The sequence below is a fragment of the Pristiophorus japonicus genome, chromosome 13 (assembly GCF_044704955.1).
Source record: "Pristiophorus japonicus isolate sPriJap1 chromosome 13, sPriJap1.hap1, whole genome shotgun sequence".
Taxonomy (NCBI): Eukaryota; Metazoa; Chordata; class Chondrichthyes; family Pristiophoridae; genus Pristiophorus; species Pristiophorus japonicus.
Genome location: NC_091989.1, coordinates 154,877,163 through 154,904,034, shown reverse-complemented (window position 1 = coordinate 154,904,034; position 26,872 = coordinate 154,877,163). Strand labels below are relative to the sequence as shown.

The 26,872-nt window shown below is 44.2% G+C and overlaps 1 protein-coding gene across 3 annotated transcripts in view; it reads right to left on the bottom strand.

The window, feature by feature from the left end:
• The window catches only part of cdh31 (cadherin 31), a 232,429-nt gene that overhangs the window by 56,182 nt on the left and 149,375 nt on the right, over nt 1-26,872 (bottom strand). For 2 of the 3 annotated variants that reach the window (XM_070898170.1, XM_070898171.1), the window contains one exon: nt 13,866-13,965. In XM_070898170.1, coding sequence (XP_070754271.1) covers nt 13,866-13,965 — 100 coding nt within the window. Of the gene's footprint in view, nt 1-13,865; nt 13,966-14,294; nt 14,501-26,872 lie in introns of those variants that run through there. The other variant, XM_070898169.1, reaches the window with a different exon arrangement.

The window sequence follows — 26,872 nt, the reverse complement described above, 5'->3', positions numbered from 1 at the left end:
AAAAAATCTCGAGTAACTGCAAGTTGCCGCTCAAAAGCCCACCAAAAGTCTGTGGGCGGCTGTAAACATAAAGAATGGAGAGCACCGTTCCTTCGTCACTGACTGCAAAATCCAGGCCATTGTATCAGAGCTTCTGTATTTTGATTAAAATTGATCTTCAATAATTCTTCTCAACTTGGAATTACCTCAATTCAAAAACTACACATGTTCCTAAAGGCTAACAGGGCTCATGAAATTGGAACATTAGAGCAGCTTTTTTCCTCAAAATGGAATATCACTGAAATTATTTCCAAATATCTTACCAGTTGAACTACTGTTACCAGAATTTACAAGTTAAGTTGGGTAAGCATTTTCCCTCTGCCAGTGCAGCAAGTTCTCTACAAGGTTCTGAAGAATGCAACAAAAACATTGAGAAAGTGGGGAAGTGGGGAAACTCCAATACATGTGCCACCTCGTTTACTTTTCAATGTTTAAATGTACCATGATGATATTTGATTTAGTTTTGAACCAGATACAATCAATAATGTTCCTTTTTCCCCATTTTACAACAGTGACTACACTCAAAGTGGCTGTAAAGTGCTTTGAGACGTCAGACGGTCGTAAAATGCGCTACATAAATGCGAGTCAGTCTTTCTTTATGTTGCTCATCATGTCATTGCAGCCAACAGCACATCATGGTAATAGCGTTAAGGTTACTTCACATCGAATGTTTGGATGCTGGCAAAGTCGTAATAGTTAATTAGGTACAGTAAGTACTTGTAAATGGACATGGACAACACTGAATATAATATATTATATATATATAATATTTAAACACAAGGCAGTTGAAATGGATTTTTTACATATAGGCTGCTCATTAGCAGCACCGATTTCTTTCGAGATGGATTTTCCAATGTAATTGCACCTACTTCAGGATAACAATTATTCTGATTTACGTTTTAGCAACTGAAGTTTTTTGGAGGAAGTGGTGGTTTTGAAGAGAGTTGAACAGAAGAGTTCACTGCACATTAGAACACTGTTTCGGCTCACTTGATTGCCATTTCAACACCACCATACACATGCTTAGGCATATGGAAAATGGAGACGGAGACCGAAACAGGATTAGATTTTTGATACAGCTACAAAAACACAGGAGGGAGCAATTCCATTGCAAAATGAGAAAGAATGTGGTGGACTTAATCCTGGCAAACCAAGTCCACAGGTTTAGATGTATTGAGTGTCAACAGTGAATGAGAGGAGAGATCTGCTAAGTAAAGCAAAATGATTTAAGGATATTTTTCAGGAAACAGAACCAAGTATAAATAGTACATGTGTGCAAGTCAATAGCAAGATAATTTTTACATCCAAATATTGTACATGAATGGATTAAAAAGCTGCAATTGCACATTTTAAAAGGAAAGAGAATTCATAATGCATGAGCCATAGGCCCCAAACCTCAATGCAGCTTTTATAATTACACAGATAATTCAAAGAAACTAAGAGCAGAACTTCAAAACTTAGTGAATGATGCCTTTTTGAAATCTAATTTCATCAAGGGCCACAGGGTGAGTGCAAAGAGATGACTAACTACAGGAGTGCAATATGACACCCAAACCATGTCCAAACACAAACAGGCTGTGTTGAGAAAACATTGAATAAGCCTGCACCTGCAGAGTAACCCTTTGTTAACCAGTAGTTATTCCTCAATTCAGATTTTTCAGGAGATGCACAAATTGAATGTCCTTTCCTCGAAATTGACTGGGGAAGTTGTAGAAATGCACAAGTTCCAAAACAACAGTGAGTCACATCATATGGATATTCACCCAAGAAATGCCTGTAGAAATTCCCTCTCTACACTATGCAACTACATGTAAACATGAAACAATTGCCTGCTTTCCCCAATAGCTGCTGGTGACAAAGATGTAGCATTTTTGACCATTAGATTATTCATTGGGATTCTTTATTACTAGTGAAGACACATGATGCATTGACAACCTAGATTCACATAGAACATGGTCAGTCTTTTCAATACCCAGCCAGGCAGTTCATTTGTATAGGCATCGATAAGTTATGCATATGCAAATTCCATGGTTGATGTCCAGGACCCACTGTTTCAAAATGGTAGCCAGGTGACAACAGAATTATTACAGCAGCAATTCATTCCAAGAGCTGCTATCCCATCGTAATGTTTGAATGGCTAAGAGATACAGTGTACAAACATCATTTGTTCAGACATGTCTTAAAGATCTTGAAAAGTCAGGCAAGTCATTTGGTATAGATCAAAGAATCAGACCATCCTGAGGTGGTGGTTAGAATTGGCAGCAGGGTCCACAGCTTGTAATAGACGAGACAAAGTCAATGACTGATTCTTTAATGCACGGCGCTGTGGTTCAAAGTTTCTTGGTTGGGCTTATCTGGGGCTGGGAATACTGGGTTATTCTGGCACTGTTCCACCAGGTAAGAAGCAAAGGTCTGTTGTAAAACACCTAAGGGAGAATCATCGGTTTTCAATACATCAAGGAGAATAGAAAAAAAATTATCTACTGCAAATATCTCAATTTGCACGGAATATGTTTCATTTACCTATTCTATGCCAGGTAAACTGCCTATACAATATCAAATGTCAAATCTCAAAAATACAAGTCACAAATTAATAATTGGATACAGTAGCCATGGGGTTATCATAGGCAGTCCCCCGAATCAAGGATGACATGCTTCCACACCAAAAAAAGGTATGAGTTCACGGGTGTTTAAATGAAGGACTGAATATTTCAGGTCCTGAACTACATCTGGAAAGGGTGGAAGATGCTTTTTATAAAAAAAAAACACGTGTGGTGGCCATTGCACACCAGCCACCACACAGGCTTGACAAAGCTAGGTTCAGTGGCAAGGATTAACCAAGACAACTGGAGACCAGCTCTGCTGCATGGACCTAGTGCACATCGCAGTGGGAGCTGGCCCGTGCTGCCCCTAGGTCCTCGCCTCTCCTGGGCCCCGATCACGTCGCTCTACGAACTCTTGCCGCGCCTGCTGTACCTGCCCGCGCTCCAATCAGCGACCTGGATTTGGGTGATGTCAAATTCAGTCGCTCTCTTCACAGCCATCGCCCTCCTGCAGCAGCACGTGCTGTATCTCGTAGTGGTGCCTCCCCGCTCTTAAGGTGTTCCTCACCAATCAGGGCCGTGCCAGGTCCGCCGCTCCTGTTACATGGGGTTATTGCCCTGGAGTGGCTAATCATGGCAAGTTGGGCTGGCACGTGCACACAAAATGAAGTGACCACGAAAACTGCCGGATTACTCTAAAACTTCAACTGGTTTGCTAATGTGCTTCTACCTCAATCCAGTCTGGCCTACATGTAACTCAAGTCCCGCACGACATATGCAACTAGAGAAGGGTAATAAATACTGCCTTGGCAGTTCACCCACATCCCAAAAGCAAATTTTTTAAAATTGAGAACTTAAAAAAAAGTATAACAAAGTTGCCACATCTGATACGCATCCCATGTCTCACATTACCACTCATCTGTCTCGTAGTCCCTTTTAAACTGCTTCATGGGCTGCAGCTACTTTTGTTCAGCACCACCTCATTCTAGACAACACTTATGCCATTATAATACCAATCTGGCACCAAATCTGTGCCAAGATCAGAACACCAGCATTCTTTGTGATCTATCAACCTCTGAACGGGTGCTAATTAGACCCATGAAGCAGTCCCAGTGCACACTCGCATCGTATCAGTTTGAGTATAACAAAAAGATGTTGATGAAATGCCAGGTACATTCACATTTTGAAACAGAAGTTCACACAAAGAACTTACAAGGAGTAACCTCTCTCTCTTACCAGGTTCAGTGCTGCACTGTGTAAAACTCTCAACAGAATAATCATTACAGCTTTGATAAAAGTATTGATATGGTGCACTTTCCCTCATATTTCAAAATTGCTTAGACACAGTGGGCTTCGATTTTTACTCTCGAGTGGGAATGCAGCAAAGCAAGGGCCAACCCATCCGAGGGCAACAACAGGCAGGCTTGGCCCGTTTTAACAACCGACTCGGAGGCAGCTGCCGAGGACCAGAGGGAATGGTCCCTGGCACCAAGGTAAGTGGATAGGCAGAGTCCAGAATCAGGGGAGGCCCAAGGTGAGGCTCGGAGGAGAACTAAACAAAAAACATACCTCACTGTGCCTCTTCTAGCCCAGGCCCCTGTTCCCAGCAGCTTTGGCTCGACGGAGAAGCCATCACTGATCCCCATTCAAGCCTCAGGTTAAAATCAGAGATCAGGTCCCGACTGCATATTTAAGAGGACGCAGGCAGATCTCCTTGCTGTCTGCAATTTAAAATTGCAGTCAGTCAAATCCTGGGAAAAAAAATCAATTTTAACTCTTTTCTCTCCTCCTCCTCCTCCTCTCTTCATCAAGTGCTTTGCGTTTCTAATTATCCTCAATTGAGAGAGAGAGAGAGAGAGAGAGAGAGAGAGAGAGAGAGAGAGAGAGAGAGAGAGAGAGAGAGACATTGTAATGACCGAATTCAGAGTAAGAAAACCCAGAGCACAGTGGATATTCAGTGGGCTGTGTGTTCTATCGTTGAAGAAATGGTGAGGTACTTCAGCTGAAAAAAATTTCACTGAACAGAAAAGAATCAGTAGAATGTATTCATCAGGTGTTCAGCATTACAGCAAAGTTCTTAAAGTTAAATTCTCTCTCTCCTTTTCTTTTTCCCACATCCACAGACAGGTTATTAAAACCTGTAGGCAATGAAAGGTTCAAGGATAGCAATTATTTTGCCTCACCCTAACTTGCAACAACCGAAACTGGTTTTTCAGCCCCAGGCGTTCTGTTTACACAGCACGGCATTCCAGCTCGGGCACGCCCAGGATTACAGGAATCTGCAGCAGAAGCCATCATTTTGGCGGACAGATTGATGAGCTCATTCACAACCTCAAAAATCAACCTAAGTGATTTATCGGGTGGCATTATCTAAAGGTCGATTGCAGTCAGAGTCCATAGTGAGGAACTATTGCTGACGTTCAGTCACCACACATTAGAAATGAAATGAAGTTGGTCTATTCCAGTAACAGAGTTGTCACTACTGTGGTGTTGTGTTGTTTTTTTGGGTGGGGCAATAGAAAAAAGGGCAACAGGGTCATTACTTCTATCATGAAGTTTGCAACATTTAAGCTACCAACGTTTCAGCCGTAGGAGCAGAATAGACACCGATAATGCCAGAGCTCATTCTTCATTTTCTACTCTATTTGCAAGTTTACTCCAGTCCATAGATAAAAGCTGCTGAAGCTCCAACATTCACAGCCTCAAAACACAGAAGAATGCAATTTGCTGTTTTCCAGTAGATTTCGATGCATGCAGTTTATGCTTTTCCATTCAGTTGTTGCCACAAAATTTTCTCTGAATTTTGTACTCGACAAAGGAAGTAACGTTCAGGCTGGGAAATAAAACACGATCAGCTTTCATGCCAGAATGGATTCTTCACTTTCATACTGGCAAACAGCCAAGACTGGTCTAGAGTTCCTATCGAGACAGTTTTTTTTTAAAAAGAAACTTTTTTTTTAATTAATGGAAATTTCTAAAATGTATCATTAGGTCCTTTCAATGTCTGTTAAAGCATTGGTTAGGGATTAGAGTACATTTTCAATCAACGGGTAAGATAACATCAAGCTGAAGCTAAAATCCTCTCGTTCGATTTTGGGTTTTTCAAGACATGCCAACTCTGGGCTTCTCTAGTCCTTTACATCCTTTTCTAATCTCTATCCAGAAGTGGGGGGCTAAGGGGGCAGGGGCAAAGAACCTACAGTTGTTATTTAAAAGAGACAGAGGGGGAAGAATAAGAAAAAAAAACAAATCCACTGTGGTGTAAAGTTAATTGTACGAATAAAATTTGATAAAACCCTTTGAGGTGACTTCCACCTTCTAAACAAAAATATACCCCAAGTAAACATTTTAATGTTGCCAATTCATAGTCAATGGCCCTCAAGTGCTTAAAAAAAAAGTTCTACATTTCAATCATCAAGTTTGATCAAGGATGAAGCAGTTCCCCTTGAAGACACTGGATTGTTTAATATTATTCATTGTTGACAAAGGCATCAATTCCATTTGACAACAGAGCTTTGTTGAAGCAAAGATTTTCCAGGTACTTTATGAAATTTTGCTCTCCACCCACCCTTCAACCCATTCCTAACCGACAATCTTTACTCAGCAATAATGATGTAATGCATCATTTGATGTGGCAAATTTCAAATGATTAATGCTTTCTTGGAAGATGTGTGAATCATATTTAAAGAGACAATGCCTCTCGTTAAGCGCTTACAACAGAATGCAGTTGGAGTCTGGAAACAAACTTTACCCATCAACTTAATATCAACAAGAGCTTACATTTATATTAAAAATGTAGAAAACTGATCCAAGACACTTCACAGAAGCATAATCAAAAAAAGGATGCTGGCAAAGATTGAGATGATAGGAAGGTCTTAAAGAAGCATAGGGAGTTACAGAGAGAGCGAGCGCAATTGAGGGGGGATTTCTAGACCTAGGTGGGTGATGGTACAGCCAATGGTAGAGTGAAAGCAGGAAATCCGCAAGAGCACAGAGTCAGAAGAATGGAGAGTTCTGGGAACTGGAAGAGTGTTAGAGCTAGAGGAGGGTACAGATAAGGATGGGTAAAGACATGAGGCATTTAAATACAACAATGAGAATTTTAACCAACGTAGGCCAGCAACGACAGGGGTGATGGGTGAGCGGGACTTGATGTGGGACAGGATACAGGCAGCTGAGTTTATGGAGGGTGGGAAGTTGACTGGGACAGCATAGGAATAGTTGAGTCTGGAGGTGAGATGGGCATGGATGAGAGTTTCCACAGCAGGTGAGGTAGGGGCAGAGGCTGGTGATGTTGCAGAACAAGTAGGCGTTTTTTGCGATCAAGAGGACATGGGACCGGAAGTTCAGATCAGGGTCAAGTAGGATGCCTAGATTGCCAACAGTTTCATTCAGCCAGAGACAGTGACTGGGAGAGGGGCAGAATTGGTGGCAACGTTGTGGCAGGGAATAGACACCGGCTTTGATCCTCAATGTTTTAACTAGAGAAAATTGAAGCTCATGCAAGATTGAATGTTTAACAGGCAACAGTGTAAAAGTTGAGAAAGGTGATGGAAAAGTAGAGCTGGGTGTCATCAGCATACATGTGGAACCTGACCTTATGTCTATTGTGTTGTCAAAGGGTAAGATGTAGATGAGACGAGTAGGCCAAGGATAGGTCTTGCAAGGTGGGAGGGTGGGGGGGCAGCGAGAGGAGGCAGCTCCAGGGATAAGGGCAGAAAGAGAAGCTACTGCTGGAGATGCTAAGCTATGACTGGATAGGTAGTAGTGGAACCAAGCAAGGGTAGTGCCACTGAGCTGGACAACAGAGAACAGGTATTGGAGAAGGATATGCCATCCTTCTCCAATACCAATTCATCATGTCAATAGCTGCAGAAGTATTGAGGAGGATGAGGAAAGATGTCAGAGTTACAGAAGATGTCATTTGTGATTTAAGGTGCTGTGACAGAAACCAAATTGGAGAAATTCAAACAGTGTTGAGAGAACAATAGACAGATTTGAGGGGCAATAACCTGTTCAAGGACTTGAGATGAAAAGGAATGTTGGATATGGGACAGTCATTTCGAAGGAGAGAGGTCAAGAGCAGGAAAGTTTAGCAGAGGACGTACGGTAGTTTTGAAAAAGGAGGAACAGTATCTAAGGAGAGAGAACCATTTACAATACAGATTTCAGATTCTAATTCCACTAAATATGGTGGTTAGAGTTAATTACTCAGTACTAAGTGTATTTAGGTAATTCTTAAAATATACAGAGTATCTTGGGATAGTATCTGAAAACATTATGCTGATTTTTGGAGGGGCACCAAAGGCATTCAAATGAAACCGAACTAGTCAAATAGAAATACTTATGCAGGCATTTTAGAGACAGATTGTTCAAGTGCAAATGGATTTCGTTTTTGGTTAGTGACCAAGTCAAGCAAAATGGTGACCGTTCTTATCATCCAATGCTTTTGCTTCCTTTCAGACAACGATTTGCTGTTTGCAGTGCCGCATAACTCAAGAGACGTACTCTTATTCTTTTGAACTAAATATAAATACCTGTAGCAAAATACCAATTATATAGGCCTGGCAAAAAGAAACAGTATTGTGAAAAACAAAGCAAATCAAGAAAAGACTTTGTATCCTAAAAAGGGTACAAAGGTCAACTATCAACAATTTATTAGGGCCAGTGGAATGGAAGAGAATCTGTAACCATGTAAAAAGATTTTTTAATTACAGGACAATTTTCCTAATCATTTAACCATTAAACAATGCATTAATGGAAGCAGGACTCTGTCAGAGCAGAAAAGTGGCTTTTAACATTGAAAAGGCTGCAATTGCCATTTGATAAATCGCTTGTCAATTTCAAAAATAGGTCTTCCCTAGACTGAATAATTCACAAATCATAAAACAGTTGGCAATGTGAAACTCTAGTTACTGCAACAGCATCCTTTAGTGTTGATGGGATGCAGTGAAATCTGCATGAGCGTTGCATTATATAGTGTCATTACCTTAAAAGGAAGTTTTCTTAAACTTGAATTCTATTGAATCATACAGACCAGGAAAGTATGGAGGGGGTGGGGAGAGAGCGCGCGAGAGGGAGCACGCGAAAGCGAGAACACATCAATTGGCACAAATAATGGTGGACAGCCTCCAGTATCTTGAACTTACCCTGTCCCAGTGGCATTGACCACATTTGTAAAACATTAGAGTTTTATACCAGCTAATTTTCTTTTTTTTTTAAAATACAATTTGGGCGCAGGCAGCTCTTGCATTGAAGAAACCAAATGTCGGTCTACTTGCGTCGCTGGCAACAGCCTGAAGGGAAGTCCCGGGAAGGGAGGGGTTGGAGTGGGCAATGGGGCGAGGCAATCGTGTCAACTGTGGAGTCGGTAGACCACTCCTGCTCTTCCTGGCTCCACAGGAAGACATTTTGTAAAAATAAAAATGTTTAAAGTGACGATCTTTTATTGGTGGCTGCAGAGGATTCTTGGGCAAGGAAGGACCAGCACTAATTGGAAACAAAGTTCCGGGAGCGGTCTTTAGCCTAATAACATATGCAAGGGGCCCAATACCTGTTGCTGATCGATAAGGAAGTGAAGGGTTATGGGGAATGGGCAGAGAAGTGAAGCTGAGCCCAAAATCAGATCAGCCATGATCTTATTAAATGGCGGAGCAGGCTCGAGGTCAAATGGCATACTCCTGCTCTCATTTCTTATGTAGGCAGGTGCCTGGGACGCCTTACAAAATGGGCCTGACCAATTTAGCAGCGTCCCTAATGTACACATTTTTTAACTTTCTAAACGTGCAAATTTGCTCATTGTAGGCAAGACGTAGACGTAGAGGCCACAGATATTGGCTTCACTGGGCACAGAGGATGGACTGAGCAGAGAACCTTCAGTTTCACTGTGAGCATACACAAACACATCCAATGTACACACACACACACTAAACAAATATGAATGGCCAAGTGGCTTTACTATTATCACATCATGATATCCAAATTAACAGTGGCTAAAAACACTACTGGGCAGGGCACCATTAGATCAATTGTTGTTTTAACAATTTTACAAAAGGCTCCAAGATTGCCCTAGATTCCAGCTTCTGCTAGTATGAGCTTGGGTGCCCAGAGCAACAATTATGAGTAGGGTCAGGATTATGGACACTCAGTAATGAATTGTAAAATAAATTAAACATGTCCAGACTAATTACAGGTTACTCCATGTCTCTGAAGTAGGGAGGAACCTCTCATTTGGACTTAATCATGGTATTTCCCTCTCCCAGTAGGCAGAAAGCAGATTTTTTTTTTCCACACACATTTTCATTGAAAAACAGCCTTGTTTGATTTTATATTGTCTATGGTCAATCTTCATTTTCCCGTAGCAATTGTGGTGACTTTAAAGGGCAGTATCTTCAACAAATATACATTTATTTTTTAATTTGGGGAGGGAACATCCTTCATTACTTTAATCACCCAAGGCTAGTTGTAATGAATGGCATCAATGCAGTCAGCTATTTGTAAACAAAAAAAGGTTTTACTAGAACATTTCCCCCCCCACACCCAGAGGACAGAAGCCCTTAAAATGGATTGGGTAGCCAACCTGTGACATTCAGACAAAAAACACTGTTCATTACATTGGTTCGCTTCTGAATTTGGTAAGCCCATTGAACCCCAAATGACAAACTGCACCCTTGTGTGCTTTATGTTGCATGTTGTGGGGTGAAAACTTACTCTCTGAATTTAGCAATTTTAAAGTCAGTGGGATATTTCCTTTTTCTACCAACCCCACATTTAGAGTATTGTTGGTGGGAATGATCTCTGGATTACCCTGCGTTAAGGTGCTAGATTTTGATCTTGTGGAAATTTGAGCAGGTTTCTTCATGTTTATTGGTAGATAAGAATGGCAGTAAATTATCTTATCTCAATTAGAACCGGGCCATTAAGGTTATCTGCAAATAATTACCCACGAATTCAACGAGCAGATTTGCCCATCACTACTGATGGCATAATACAATTCTTGATAATTACTAAAATTTAGCTGGTTAAACCAAGGCCTCCATTACCCTACTACCCAATGCTGTAGTTTTTGCAGTTTACTTTTTCTCCACCCAAACGTTTGTCATTGCGCAGAGATATGATGCAAAATAGAATCAAAAAAGTCACAGCATGTTACAATCATAGCAGAAATGACAGCTCTTCACTTCTCTTCCCCTCCCCGACAAAGAATAAACAGCTTGTCAAACAATTTCTCAAAGTATTGTGTTTTTTAAATAAAAGAGCACCGTCAATACATAGAAATATATAAACATTACCACATGGAAACAAGATAATCAGCCTAGCCAGTCCACACCGTCTTTAACCTCAACACAAGCAAATAGTTTTAATTACATTTACTTGTCCTGTTTCCATATCCCTTTATCTCCTTTTCCTTCAACAATTTATCTAATATCTTGAATGTTGACTTAGTTTCTACCTCAACCACTAACTCTGGAAATGAAGGCCACCAGCTCACAACTCTGCAAAAGTTTCTCTTGCTCACTGTTCTAAATCTCTGACAATCTCATATCCAGGGCTCCTCCTTCAACTACTGGAGCAATCTGGTGCTATCTACCACCCTGTCCCATCCTTTCATAAATGTAACCGCCTCGATCATATTGTCCCATAATCTGCATTGTTCTAATGGAAAAATTGGGGGTACCCTCCCTTCCCCCCTAGTCATTCTTCAGATTTGTATTTCCTCATACAAGGCAGCATCCCAGTGAATCTACATTGTACCCTCTTAGAAACCTCAATATCCTTCTAAAGAGTGGAGCACAATATTACATACAGTACTCTAAAACTGAGGTCTTATCAAGGTTTCATAAAGGATTTTTTTTTGGCTTTATTAGTATACAACTAGTGCTAAAACCTAGAATACCATTATCTTTTTACAGCCTTGTCAATGAGAGGTGCTGTTTTTAGTGTCCTGTGAACTTATACTTAAACCAAGGCACCTTCCACCTGTTCAGGTGGCTATAAAAGATTTCATGCACAACTTGAAGAGCAGGGAGTTCATCTGGTGTCTTGATCAAGGTGCATGTATGGCCTTTGGATGATGACAAAGTATATGGGGTTGAAAATAGACATGAATAATAAAACAATAATCTCCAAGAAATTGAGGTTGTAGCTGAGATTATGTGATTGTAAGTGAACTGATGGAAAGGACTGCTAGAATGGAGCACCACCTCAAAGTCTCATCATTGGGTATGCATGTGTCATAAGTATGTGGTATGAGTCATATGAAACAAAGAATTACTTCAGTTTGTGGGTGATATGAAACAAGAGGAATCCTGAATGATACGAAATGGCAGGACTCTTGTTATTAAAGTAAAATATATATGAATTACTACCACACATTACATCAAAAACATTGCTTATCCTGAAAACAAAGTACATTCATTTCTAATGCTAAAAGGCATGGTTGTGATAAACAGAAAACTGATTTTCCTTGTTATGTTATTCTTCACACCTCCATGTTATTATCCTACTCATAGTGGAAGTGTGAATATAAAGACAAAGATCACATCCAACTTAAATATATTAAAAACATACATTAGAGTAAAACAAATGGCAGGTAGTGGGAAAAGAAGGAACAGAAAGGCAAGATTTTGCACATTATGTTGCCATATGTACAGAAAATCATTACAATATTTTATTCAATGATCCAATTCATGGGCAGTAATGAAACTCTTCATCTCACACACAAATCTCTCTTGACAATGAACTACTTCATCTGCTCCTTTGTGCTTTATCTATGGAACAATATTACAGTCATGCAGGTGTTTGAATTATATCTAATCTGACGATGTAAACAGGGCATGACCAGAAACCCTGCTAAAATGTAGGGCAAACCTCAATGGCAACTAGTACTGTAGTAACCACTGCAGGGATAATGGTACTAAAAAAATCTTTCTGCAAATTTGAAACTAACTCTTGTGCAACTAAACTGTGAATTAGATCAATGTTGCATTAAATTAATTCCATTAATGATATGGCAGCTACCATTTTTTCCAATACAAAAAAGGTATTAAAAAAAATCTTAACTTTGCCAGACCCTGGAATGAAACCAATACCGCATTCTCTCTTAGGGGGTCTCAGAAACTTGCAAACCACATCTCAACTGAAATACAAGGACTTCAGGAGTCAGTCCTTCAAAGACTGCACAATTAATCTCAGTCCAACACATTAAAAAAAAATTAAATATTTTGATGCAAAGCATCCATTTTAAAACCTCTTTGCCGACAGGCACCAGTAGGTATTGCAGGTACAGAAGACTTTTCCAGGCAAGGTGGAAAATGTTGTGAAATTTGGATGGCATCCATTTTGTAAAATTAGATCCAAAATCAAACACGCACATGGCAGTTCAACAAGTAGATAATACACACACAAAATATTATAACCAACAACCCATTTCCTTTGAATAATGCTTAAAAGTTGAAAGAGAGACAGCGGATTGAAGCTCAATGCTGTAGGGTGGAACGTACTCAATAAGGCACTAAAGCTTGGTTAGCAAATAATTGGAAGGTGGATCACTGACCGCTACAATGCTCTGGAGTTTCTATCCGGATTAACATTTCATGTTGTTCAGTTATTTTTGGGGGGCTGATTTGATTGTAACTTTATTTCTCAGAATTAGCTTGTTACCCCGGGTAGCAGCTGGTCAATCAGAATTCTACATTTTTTCATACAATTAAACGCCACAACTGGTTCGGAAGTTCAAAAAGCATCAGACAATATCACACAGACAAGACCCTGACGACTGACACGAAATTAGACAAGGAGTGCATTACAGATCCAGATGTTATCGCAGTGACTGCACACATACTTTCACTGCACTTGAAGGAAACAGAATTCACTGAAAAACGGAAAGGGCACCCAACTCATTCCCAAAACATGATATTTTAATGGGCAAGTGGCTTTGGATAGAAGACACGCACTTGTATTTCAGATATTCTGAACAGGAAGTTAAAAGGTGTTCAGTCAGATCTTCAGAATGGAAAGCACAGCCACCGCCCACAGTACAGAGAGCAAGTCACTCAGCAACTCTTTCACCATAACATCCGAAATGTGAAGGTGAGAACGGCTGAGGAAAAATGAGCGAACGCGGCTTCCTCTACATCATAATGTACCCTTTACTTTCGGTACTATCTCCCTGGATAATCCCCCTCCATCCCCATGTTATTCAAGCATCACTTTCTATCCCGACTGAACTCTGTTCCCGTGTTAATCCCCCGATGAAACTCAGGTGCTTTCCTGATCTCTTACCTCTGCCAACAACCTGCCCCTCCTGCAGTGACGGCACCTCGAAAACGTACGTGTTTTCATCGAACCCTTTACATCGCTCCGAACCTTCGCCGCTCCAAACCTGCGGATATTAAATAAAGAGAAATGGATGTCTGCCGTATTCCTAAAGTTACAACTCACCCCCCGCCCCAAAAGCCCAACCCAAGCAATATGGATTCGACACGCTTCAACTGGGAGCCGACCGCGCTCAACTCACTCCAATTCACATCGGAGTTGGGCCAGTGAACAGAAACTGGGAATGTCGCGACCGGGGCCACCGGGTACACCCTGATAAAGCTCCGCAATAAAGATCTTCAGCGGTGTGGGTCGGGCGGGCTGGAGAGCTTTTGGTGGCAGAATGAAAAGGGCTGGGTTTAATCCCAGTGCGGTGCTGGCGGGGTGGGCGCTCACCTGGAGCAGGGCGAGGATCCCCAGGTAACTGAAGGTGAAACTGCTCATTGGAATGTGAGAGTTTCCCGAGGTCTGTGCGATGCAGTGGCTGCTCTCTGGCTCTCCTTTCTCAGTATCTCGTGTCTCTCAGCAGCTCTGGTTCTCTCGGTGCTCACTCTCCAGGTTCCTGCTTGTTCTGACTTCCCCCTTCTACTTTCTGACCAACATTCAGCAGGCGTTTCGCAGGTGAGTTTCTCTCCCTCTCTCATTGGCTAGCGGTTCCGGATGTTGCTTTCCAATTTTGGGCAAATCGACTACCTGGCGACAGGTGAGGGAAGAGCGCCTCAAGGCTTTCTGCTTCCAGTGCCTGCCCGGCTCAGCAGCGCCCAATAAATCCCGCCCAGTTTCACTGTAACGTGACGGAAATCATATCGTTTGTTGGAAGAATTCTGCACGTGTAAACTGCTTGAGCACCGAGCTCTTGGAAATCTCATTGCAGCATCTGCAAACCAATGCAGCATATCCCAATAAGCAATATGAAGTTGTGCCCAGGGCGGGGTCCGCAGTAACGTAGAGCTTTCGGAAGAACAGCAAAAATCGTTGCCTGTTCAACGCCGAGGAGATGGAATTTCCACAGATATCACCACTGTGCCTGCGAGTTTATCACTTTCCACAATAACCAGCCGAAAGTTTCAAACAAGCGGGACTGGATAGGATTGTCCTGGTTTGGGGCAGTTTTTTCTGCGTGTTACCGAGAGGATTAAAATCAATCGAGTGCCCACTCTAACTTTAAGAAGCAGTCAGGTTGCTCATGGAACTAAAATAATTCTAGGTGGAGCAATGTGTAATCTTTTTGAATCAGAGATCCCAGCCAGGAAGGTGTAGTATTCTTGCGTTTCCACCCATCGCACTATAATGCACTATTTGACTGCTGTGTGAGTAAGGATGTATAAACTCTTGCTTTTAGTACCTGCTGGTCACACTTCAAAATATCAAAAGTATAAAAGGGAACACTTCAATACGTTCGTTTATCCCTAATTGCTCTTGAGAAGGTGAGGGTGAGCTGCCTTCTTGAACCGCTGCAGTCCATGATATTTTGTTGTGGTTTGGTACAACTGAGTGGCTGTTTGGGCCATTGCAGACAGCAGTTAAAAATCAACCACACTGCTGCGAGTCTGGAGGCACTTATAGAGGGGGCGTAGTTTTAGAATAAGGGGTCACCTATTTAAAATGGAGATTGGGAAGAATTTCTTCTGTACTCCAGAGAGCTGGGGAGGCTGGGTCATTGAATGTATTTAAGGTGGGAGATAAGACAGATTTTTGAACTATAAGGGAGTCAAGGGTTATGGGGAGCCGGCGGGGAAGTGGAGTTGAAGCCAAGAGCAGATCAGCCATGATAATGAATGGAGGAGCAGGCTCCAGGGGCCAAATGGTCTACTTCTATTTCTTATGTTCTTAGTCTTTATTAGCTTGTAGGGGCTATGATTATTCTATTCCAATTTTAAAGTATCTAGAATAAAATTGAAAAACTGTAATATAAAGTTAGAGGCACCTGTGCAAAACTTTCATGATAATGTTTCCTCCACAGTGTAAATCAATGAACTATTGTTCCGTGTTGGCGATTTTGGAAGTACAAAGATTCTCAGGGTTTACTTTAGGCAAGTGTGTCTCTATTGTGATAACACTGTGTGAGTAACTCAGTTGTAGCTTTAGATAGAGATAACCATGGAAGGAGAAAATAACACATGGTCAAAAGCAAATAGGAGATAATGTGCTAATACTTAGAACCCATTGAAAAACAGGCCCTGGTGATTAACTTTCTAATCAGCATTGTGTAAAAGTGTCACTTTTCTCACCATTTCTGGATCATCTGCAGTGACTGACTCAGGTTTACTTTTCTCACCTGGTGAAATAAATTGGGGTATGATTCCTCTAGTTACAGTGTGTAGTGACATCAAAATACATCTGTGAAAGTGTCTTCTATTTGCTATTTCTAATGAAATTGTAAACACATTGAAAATAAATCTTTTTATCAATTCACTCCAAATAGCAAACAGCGGAGTGCCTAGAAATCAGTTTGGGGAGCGCCTATTTTTCAGTCACAACTGGCGCGCGCAGCTCGCCGCTAAAGTACTAATGAGGCCAGCAGACCAATTTCCCAGGGTCCTGCCACCAACCTCAATGTGTGCGGCCTGCACAGCACCCGGATCGCGCCCCAATTCAGGCACGATCCAATTTCTACACCAAAATATTCACACATGTATTTACTGACCATAGGAATTTTAACTGCATCATCACCATCACCCAGCTCCATGCTCACCTGTCCCACCACTTCCTGTTCAAAATCCTGCCCACAGGTCTAAGGCTGTCCTGGTTAAAATAGCCAACAACATATTTTTTGTGGTGGCTGTGATGCATCATCTCTCTTTGTATTCTTCAACCATTCCACAGTGTTGGATACAGTTGCGCTATCTTCCTCCACTGCCTCTCCTCCATGGTGTGGCCTACTGCTGTAGTCAGCACATTATTTAACATGGCCTATCCCCTTAAGGCCACTGCCCAGGAATTCCCAGTGGGGAAGTGGTCTAAATAGGCACGTCCTGAGGTCAATTCATGGCTATTTGTGAAGGGAATTTTCTGTAGCTTGATAATTTATAAATTCCTGGCTTCCACCCATCAGGGAGAGGGCAGTCTATTGATAATCATAAACTGTTGGGTATGGTAGCATAGTGGTTATGTTAGTGGTTCAGCTGTCTGAACCAACAATCTGGAAACGTGAGTTCAAATCCCACCATGGCAGCTGGGGAATTTAAATTCAATGAAATAAATCTGCAATAAAAAGCTAGTATCAGTAATGGTGACCATGAAACTACCAGAGTATCATTAAAAACCCATCTGGTTCACTAATGTCCTTTAAGGAAGGAAATCTGCTGTCCTCACCTGGTCTGGCCTATTTTGTGGTGGCATTGCGCTGCCCCTCTCTACATTTATCCTGTCGAGCCCCCTCAGAATCTTTTATGTTTCAATAAGATCACCTCTAATTCTTAACTCCAATGAGTATAGGCCCAACCTTTCTTCATAAGATAACCCCTTCATCTCAAGGATCAATCTAGTGAGCCTTCTCTGAACTGCCTCCAATGCAAGTATATCCGTTAAATAAGGAGACCAAAACTGTACACAGTACTCCAGGTTGTAGCAAGACTTCACTACTTTTATACTCCACCCCCTTGCAATAAAGGTCAACACTCCATTTGCCTTCCTAATTACTTGCTGTACCTGTATGCTAACTTTTTGGACTTTCAAAAGGCTTTTGACAAGATCCCACACAAGAGATTGGTGTGCAAAATCAAAGCACATGGTACTGGGGGTAATGTACTGACGTGGATAGAGAACTGGTTGGCAGACAGGAAGCAGAGAGTCGGGATAAACGGGTCCTTTTCAGAATGGCAGGCAGTGACTAGTGAAGTACTGCAGGGCTCAGTGCTGGAACCGCAGCTCTTTACAATATACATTAATGATTTAGATGAAGGAATTGAGTGTAATATCTCCAAGTTTGCAGATGACACTAAGCTGGGTGATGGTGTGAGCTGTGAGGAAGATGCTAAAAGGCTGCAGGGTGAATTGGACAGGGTGAGTGGACAAATGCATGGCAGATGCAGTATAATGTGGATAAATGTGAGGTTATCCACTTTGGGGGCAAAAACACGAAGGCAGAATATTATCAGAATGGCGGCAGATTAGGAAAGGGGGAGGTGCAACGAGACCTGAGGGTCATGGTTCATCAGTCATTGAAAGTTGGCATGCAGGTACAGCAGGCGGTGAAGAAGGCAAATGGTATGTTGGTCTTCATAGCTAGGGAATTTGAGTATAGGAGTAGGGAGATCTTACTGCAGTTGTACAGGGCCTTGGTGAGGCCTCACCTGGAATATTGTGTTCAGTTTTGGTCTCCTAATCTGAGGAAGGACGTTCTTGTTATTGAGGGAGTGCAGCGAAGGTTCACCAGACTGATTCCCGGGATGGCGGGTCTGACATATGAGGAGAGACTGTATCGACTGGGCCTTTATTTACTGCCGTTTAGAAGGATGAGAGGGGATCTCATAGAAACTTACAAGATTCTGACGGGACTGGACAGGTTAGATGCGGGAAGAATGTTCCCGATGGTGGGGAAGTCCAGAACCAGGGGACACAGTCTTAGGATAAGACGTAGGCCATTTAGGACTGAGATGAGGAGAAACTTCTTCACTCAGAAAGTTGTTAACTGTGGAATTCCCTACCGCAGAGAGTTGTTGATGCCAGTTCATTGGATATATTCAAGAGGGAGTTAGATATGGCCCTTATGTCTAAAGGGATCAAGGGGTATGGAGAGAAAGCAGGAAAGGGGTACTGAAGGAATGATCAGCCATGATCTTATTGCATGGTGGTGCAGGCTCAAAGGGCTGAATGGCCTACTCCTGCACCTACTTTCTATGTTTATGTTTTGCGTTTCATGTACAATATTTGAAGTGTGGTCTGAACATTTCATTTAGGAATTTCCTTTTGTACATTGGCAGATAGTTTTGGGGTTGGGATTTTAAAAAATTCATTCAGGGGATGTGGGCATCACTGGCAAGGCCAGCATTTATTGCCCATCCCTAATTGCCCTTCAGTGGTTTGCTAGGCCATTTCAGAGGGCAGTTGAGTCAACCACATTGCTGTGAGTCTGGAGTCACATAGGCCAGACCGGCTAAGGACGGCAGATTTCCTTCCTTAAAAGGACTTTGGGGGAATCATCAGCCATAACGCATAATGTCCCTGTGTATAGGGAAGGAGTCTCTCCTGACTACAACACCTATTGTGTCAATAGTTTGATAGTCTCTACAGCTTACCACATCCCCATGTGAAATTCAGTACTTTAACTGGTTGAGTAGGTTAGAAAAGTCTAGGGCGAGTATTTTGTTTGTTGTAAAGTACTCCTTTTACAGGAGAAAATATTAATGTCAGTAGTTTTGATTGAGAATTTTCCTCCGTGTGCTTTGTGTTGTGACATTGGACATGTAGACATGAGGATCACATTTACAATTTTGCTACAGGTAGTCTACGGCGGAGACTTTCCTCCTGGGTCCCCTTAAGTTGGGTCATCCCCTCCACTGCACCACTGTATTAACACCTGATCTCAGGAAACCTTGCTACAGGTTGTCGATGCAGACTTTCCAGTATGTGGCATGGATTTTCAGTATCACTCAACACTGGAGCAGTTCTCAGCCTACTCTAATGTATTACTATAGCCCTGTAGACCATGAGCTTGGTGGCAGTTTTGGGGGCCTGGTCTTCAAACACTCTTTCTCAGGCGGCCAAAGGCTGCACTGGAGGCAGTGTTGGATCTCGTCGTCGATGCCTGCTTTTGTTGATAGGAGGCTCCCGAGATATGGAAATTGGTCCACGGTGTCCAGGGCTGCGCCGTGGATCTTGATGACTGGGGGGCAGTGCTGCGCGGTGAGGACAGGCTGGTGGAGGATCTTTTGTCTTACAGATGTTTAGCATAAGGCCCATGCTTATGTACGCCTCAGTAAATACGTCGACCATGTCCTGGAGTGCAGCCTCTGTATGTGCGCAGACGCAGGCGTCGTCCGCATTCTGTAGCTCGACGACAGAGGTTGGAGTGGTCTTGGACCTGACCTGGAGACGGCGCAGGTTGAACAGGTTCCCACTGGTTCTGTAGTTTAGTTCCACTCCAGCGGGGAGCTTGTTGACTGTGAGGTGGAGCATGGCAGCGAGAAAGATTGAGAAGAGGGTTGGGCCGATGACGCAACCCTGTTTGACCCCGGTCCGGATGTGCACTGGGTCTATTGTATTCCTAACACAGATGAGGCTGCACACAGGGAGGTTAAAGTAACAATGACCTCAGTCTTTAATAATACACTCCAGAGTGAGGAACAAGCCTTAGGGGCCGGCTTATATACAGTGCTCCCAAGGGATGCGAGGATCGCTTGGGACTTCAGGGGATGCGCTCCCTGGTGGCAGAAAATGGGAGTGCATGCTTTACAGATACACAACATCACTCCCCCGCCAAAGTCAAAGTGAAAACTATTTACAAGGTGAGGCGGTCGGGAGCATTTCTTTCCCTAGTGGACTGCCTCGGCATAAATGTCTGTTCTGGTATGTTGGCTGTGCCCTCGCTGGGTTGGCGTGTTGTTAGCCCTGCAGGGCTGCTAGGTGAGCCTGGCCTTGCTGGGCTGTTGGGTGTGATGGGTTCGATGGCCTGCTCCGGCGTGGTGTCGTTGATCCTTTGGGTGTGTGTTGTGGGCTCGAAAAAGGTGGTGTCTGTTGTGGGTTTTTCGGGGCAGTCGATGAACCGCAGCCTCGTTTGGTCCAGGTGCTTTCTGCAAATTTGTCCATTGTCTAGTTTGACTACAAACACCCTATTCCCTTCTTTAGCTATCACCGTGCCTGCGATTCACTTGGGATCATGTCCATAGTTTAGCACATACACAGGATCATTCAGATCAATTTCCCATGACACAGTGGCGTGACTATCGTTTACATTTTGTTGCTGCCGCCTGCTCTCCACCTGATCATGCAGGTTGGGGTGAACCAGCGAGAGTCTGGTTTTAAGTGTCCTTTTCATGAGTAGCTCAGCCGGGGGCACCCCTGTGAACGAGTGGGGTCTCGTGCGGTAGCTGAGCAGTACTCGGGACAAGCGGGTTCGGAGTGAGCCTTCTGTGACTCGTTTAAGGCTCTGTTTGATGGTTTATACTGCCCGCTCTGCCCGCCTATTGGAGGCTGGTTTAAATGGGGCCAAGCTGACATGTTTGATCCCATTGCGGGTCATGAATTTTTAAATTAGGCACTGGTGAAACATGGCCCGTTGTCACTGACCAGTATGTCAGGCAGGCCGTGGGTGGCAAACATGGCCCTCAGGCTTTCAATGGTGGCGGTGGCGGTGCTTCCCAACATTATTTCACATTCAATCCAGTTTGAAAAAGCATCCACCACCACCAAGAACATTTTACCGAGAAACGGGTCCGCATAGTCAACATGGATCCTCGACCATGGTCTGGAGGGCCAGGACCACAAACTTAGTGGTGCCTCTCTGGGCGCGTTGTTCAACTGAGCACATACGCTGCATTGCCGTATACAGGACTCTAAGTCAGAGTCGATACCGGGCCACCACACGTGGGATCTGGCTATCGCTTTCATCATTACTATACCCGGGTGTGTGCTGTGGAGATCCGAGATGAACGTCTCCCTGCCCTTTTTTGGTAGCACTATGCGGTTACCCCACAACAGGCAGTCTGCCTGAATGGACAGCTCGTCCTTTCGCTGCTGGAACGGCTTGATTTGCTATTGCATTTCAATGGGGATGCTGGCCCAGCTCCCATGCATTACACAGTTTTTTACTAGGGACAGCAGCGGATCTTGGCTGGTCCAAGTCCTAAGCTGGCGGGCCATGACAGGTGATTTATCATTTTCAAACCATCAATGACCATCAACAAGTCTGCAGGCTGCGCCACCATCAACAAGTTTGCAGGCTGCGCCATTTCCACTCCCGTGGTGGGCAATGGTAGCTGACTGAGAGCATCCGCACAGTTCTCGATGCCTGGCCTGTGGCGGATGGTATAGTTATATGCTGATAGCGCGAATGCCCACCTTTGTATGCGGGCTGAGGCATTAGTATTTATCCCCTTGTTTTCAGCGAACAGGGATATGAGGGGCTTGTGATCGGTTTCCAGCTCAAATTTGAAGCCAAACAGGTACTGATGCATTTTCTTTACCCCGAACACACATGCTAATGCCTTTTTCTCAATCATGCTGGAGGCCCTCTCGGCCTTAGACAAGCTCCTGGAAACATAGGCGACAGGTTGCAACTTCCCCGCAACGTTAGCTTGTTGTAATACACACCCGACTCCGGACGACGACGCGTCACATGCTAGCACAAGTCTTTTACACAGGTTATACAATACAAGCAGCTTGTTGGAGCAGAAAATGTTTCTGGCTTTCTCAAAAGCAATTACTTGGTTTTTTCCCCATACCCAGTTCTCACCTTTGCGCAATAACACATGTAGGGCTCTAAAAGGGTGCTTAACCCCAGTAGGAAGTTACGAAAATAGTTGAGGAGTCCCAGGAATGACCGCAGCTCTGTGACGCTCTGTGGCCTGGGCGCGTTCCTGATAGCTTCTGTCTTGGCGTCTGTGGGCCGAATGTTGACTGCCGCGATCTTTCTCCCCAAAACCTCCACTTCTGTTGCCATGAAGACGCAGTTCGATCTCTTCAGCCACAGCCCTACGCGATCCAGTCGCTGGAGGACCTCCTCCAGGTTTTGTAGGTGCTCGGCGGTGTCCCGACCCGTGACCAATATGTTGTCCTGAAAGACCACCGTGTGTGGTACCGACTTGAGTAGGCTCTCCATGTTTCTCTGGAAGATTGCTGCAGCCGACCGAATTCCAAACGGGCATCTGTTGTAGATGAACAGTCCCTTGTGCGTGTTGATGCAGGTGAGACCCTTCGAAGACTCCTCCAGCTCCTGCGTCATGAGGACCGAAATCAGGTCGAGCTTGGTGAAAGTCTTGCCACCTGCCAGCGTCGCAAATAGGTCGTCTGCCTTAGGTAACGGGTATTGGTCCTGTAGCGAGAAATGATTAATAGTTATTTTATAATCGCCGCAAATCTTGACCGTGCCATCACTTTTGAGTACTGGAACAACGGGCTGGCCCACTTGCTGAATTCCACTGGGGAGATGATGCCCTCGCGTTGCAGCCTGTCCAGCTCGATTTCTACTCTCTCCCTCATCATGTGAGGTACCGCTCGTGCCTTGTGGTGAATGGGTCGTGCCTCTGGGACCAAGTGGATCCGCACCTTCGCCCTGGAAAAGTTTCCAATGCCTGACTCAAAAAGGGAAGGAAATTTGTTAAGAACCTGGGTACATAAGGCCTCATCGACATGTGATAGCGCTCGGATGTCATCCCAGTTCCAGCGGATTTTGCCCAGCCAGCTCCTTCCAAGCAGTGTGGGGCCATCGCCCGGGACAATCCAGAGTGGCAGTTCGTGCACCGTGCCCTCGTAGGTGACCTTGACAATGGCGCTGCCCAGGACAGTGATAAGCTCTTTGGTGTACGTTTTCAGTTTCGTGTGGATGGGGCTCAGGGCTGGTCTGAATGCCTTGTTGCACCACAGTCTCTCAAACATCTTCTTACTAATGCTGGATTGGCTAGTGCCAGTGTCCAGTTCCATGGCTACGGGTAAGCCATTCAATTTTACGTTTAGCATTATAGGTGGACATTTCATCGAAAATGTGTGCACCCCATGTACTTCAGCATCTGCCTCCTCTCTCTGAGGCTTGAAATTGCTTTGATCCACCATGGACCGATCTTCCTCTGCCACGTGGTGGTTAGCAGGTTTTGCAGAGCCTGCAGCTCATTTGCAAGCTCGTTGGAGGTGCCCCATTGTTCCACAGCTCTTGCAAACATACCCTTTGAAGCGACATGAATAGGCTGAATGGAAACCTCCACAACGCCAACAAGGTGTGAATTGCCTTGCTCTGAGTCATCTACGTCACCTGATTCCTGCTGGCAGTTGCAGACTCATGGGTTCTGCCCTGTACATTTCTGCTCGCAGTTAATTTATGAACATTGCTAGCACTTGTGTGCTGAGAGATTTGTTTGGTGTTATCACTGGTGGACATAAACGCCTGTGCTATCACAATGGCCTTACTGAGGGTCGGTGTCTCTACAGTCAAACGTTTTCATAGGATGGTCTCGTGGCCAATGCCCAGTACAAAAAAGTCTCTGAGCATTTGCTCCAGGTAGCCATCCAACTCACATTGTCCTGCAAGTCGCCTTAGCTCAGCGACGTAGCTCGCCACTTCCTGACCTTCAGATCGCTGGCACGTGTAGAACCGATACCTCGTCATCAGCACGCTCTCCCTCGGGTTAAGATGCTCCTGAACCATATGACTTATCTGTGGGTTTCACCGGAGCCAGAAGATTCTTCATGAGGCTGTAGGTCGGTGCCCCGCAGACTGTGAGGAGGACCGCTCTCCTTTTTGCAGCGCTTCCTTCTCCGTCCAGCTCGCTGGCTACAAAGTACTGGTCTAGCCGTTCAACATAGGCTTCCCAGTCCTCACCCTCCGAGAACTTCTCCGCGATGCCCACGGTTTGCTGCATCTTGGCGTTGGATTCGTATTCTCGTCGCCAGTTATTGTGTTCCTAACACAGATGAGGCTGCACACAGGGAGGTTAAAGTAACAGTGACCTCAGTCTTTAATAAGACACTCCAGAGTGAGGAACAGGCCTTAGGGGCCAGCTTATTTACAGTGCTCCCAAGGGATGCTGGGATCCCTTGGGACTTTAGGGGATGAGCTCCCTGGTGGCGGAACATGGGAGTGCATGCTTTACAGATACACAACAGGGTCTGTGATGGATTCGTTAGTAAGGATCACGGCCTGCATGTCGTCGTGGAGCAGGCGGAAGATGTTGCCGAACTTTTGGGGGCATCCGAAACGGAGGAGAACGCTCCATAGACCCTCGCAGTTGAGAGTGTCAAAGGCCTTTGTAAGGTCGAAGGCGGCCATGTATAAGGGCTGGCGCTGTTCCCTGCATTTTTCTTGTAGCTGTCGTGCTGAAAAAAATCATGTCCGTTGTGCCCCATAGGGGACGAAATCCACACTGTGACTCTGGGAGGAGCTCCTTGGCCACAGGAAGAAGACGGCTGAGGAGATCTTTAGCCGACGACTTTCCCAGTGGCTGATAGCAGGGAGATTCCTCTGTAGTTGCCGCAGTCGAACTTGTGGAGAAATATCACCAACGATGTCTCTACAAATCCTCTGGGACAATAGGCACACCAACATCAGTGTCCTCGTCCAGACTAACATCCCCAGCATTGAAGCACTGACCACACTCGATCAGCTCCGCTGGGCAGGCCACATAGTTCGCATGCCAGACACGAGACTTCCAAAGCAAGTGCTCTACTCGGAGCTCCCTCACGGCAAACGAGCCAAAGGTGGGCAACCGAAACGCTACAAGGACATCCTCAAAGCCTCCCTGATAAAGTGCAACATCCCCACTGATACCTGGGAGTCCCTGGCCCAAGACCACCCTAAGTGGAGGAAGTACATCCGAGAGGGTGCTGAGCACCTCGAGTCTCAATGCCAAGAGCATGCAGAAATCAAGCGCAGGCAGCGGAAAGAGCGTGCGGCAAACCAGTCCCAACCACCCTTTCCCTCAACGACTATCTGTCCCACCTGTGACAAAGTCTGTGGCTCTCATATTGGACTGTTCAGCCACCAAAGAACTCACTTGAGGAGTGGAAGCAAGTCTTCCTCGATTCCGAGGGACTGCCTATGATGATGATGACTCTAATGTTGTTGGTGCAGTTCAGGCTGTTTCCTAACACCTTTCCTTTGTGTTCTTGACAAAAAAAGTGATTTATCCTCTGAACTGAAATCTGCATGTTTATACATGCAGTGTGTGAATTAGTGTGGCCAGGTTTAACAACTAACGCATAATTGCTCAATACTGTTCACATCAAGAATTGGGCACGTAATACAAGCTGACACTTAAGTGAAGTAATGAGGTGCTGCTTTTTCAGCGGTCCACCCTTCAGATGCGATATTCATTTGTGTTCTGCCTGTTCCAGGTGGGCATTAAGGATCCCATGACACTATTTAAAGGAGAGCAGGAATTGTCTGGTGTTGTGTCCAACGTTTCTCTTTCAACCAATACAGGTACCCCAAAAACAAATTGGCTGGTACCTTGCAAGATGGTTGTTGTAGTCACCGACATGGGAGCAATGACTACTAAAGTAATTCATTGGCTGTGAAAGGCTTTGGGATTTTTGAGAGAAGTGATTAGGTACTACATAAATGCGTCTGATTTTCTTGCTTCCCTGAAATTATGAAAAACAACTCAACCACACACCAGTGCTTGTAGGCTAAAATAGTCAGATTTAAAGAGACACCAAATGATACAACAAGATCCTAAATCATCACAATACATAAAAACAACAGGGTGAATTTCCATGGGGGTTCTCCCACCGGCCTGCTGTAATTCTGATGGAAGACCCACGGGAACCCGAGGAAAAAATTAGGTTCATGTTGTTTTTTTGGTATCAGTGGCTGTTCTGAGGCAAACGAACAGGGGAAGCCCTGTGGAAATTCACCACTAAAACTGAAATGAGTCCAAAACAGGTTATTGTACTATTTATAGAAAGTTATTTCTTATCGAGTATGATAAGCAATAGAATGTTTGGATGAAACAAAAATCCTGTCAATTATTAGACTTGCAGGGGAAAAAATTTGGGTTGTTTGCGTCTCCCGTTTGCGCTGCTGGGGGGCGCAAACGACTTTTCGCCCGGACGTGACACTGCTACCGACTCGTTTACATGCTGTCCCTCAACAACATCATCCGAAGACATGACATCGAGTCCCCCATATAGATTGATGACACCCAGCTCTACCTCATCACCACCTCTCTCGATCCTTCTACTGCCTCTTTTGCCAGAATGGTTCTCCGACATCCAGTCCTGGATGAGCTGCAATTTCCTCCAGTTAAACATTGGGAAGAACAAAGTCATTGTCTGTGACCCCCAACATAAAATTTGTTCCCTCACCACCAGTTCCATCCCCT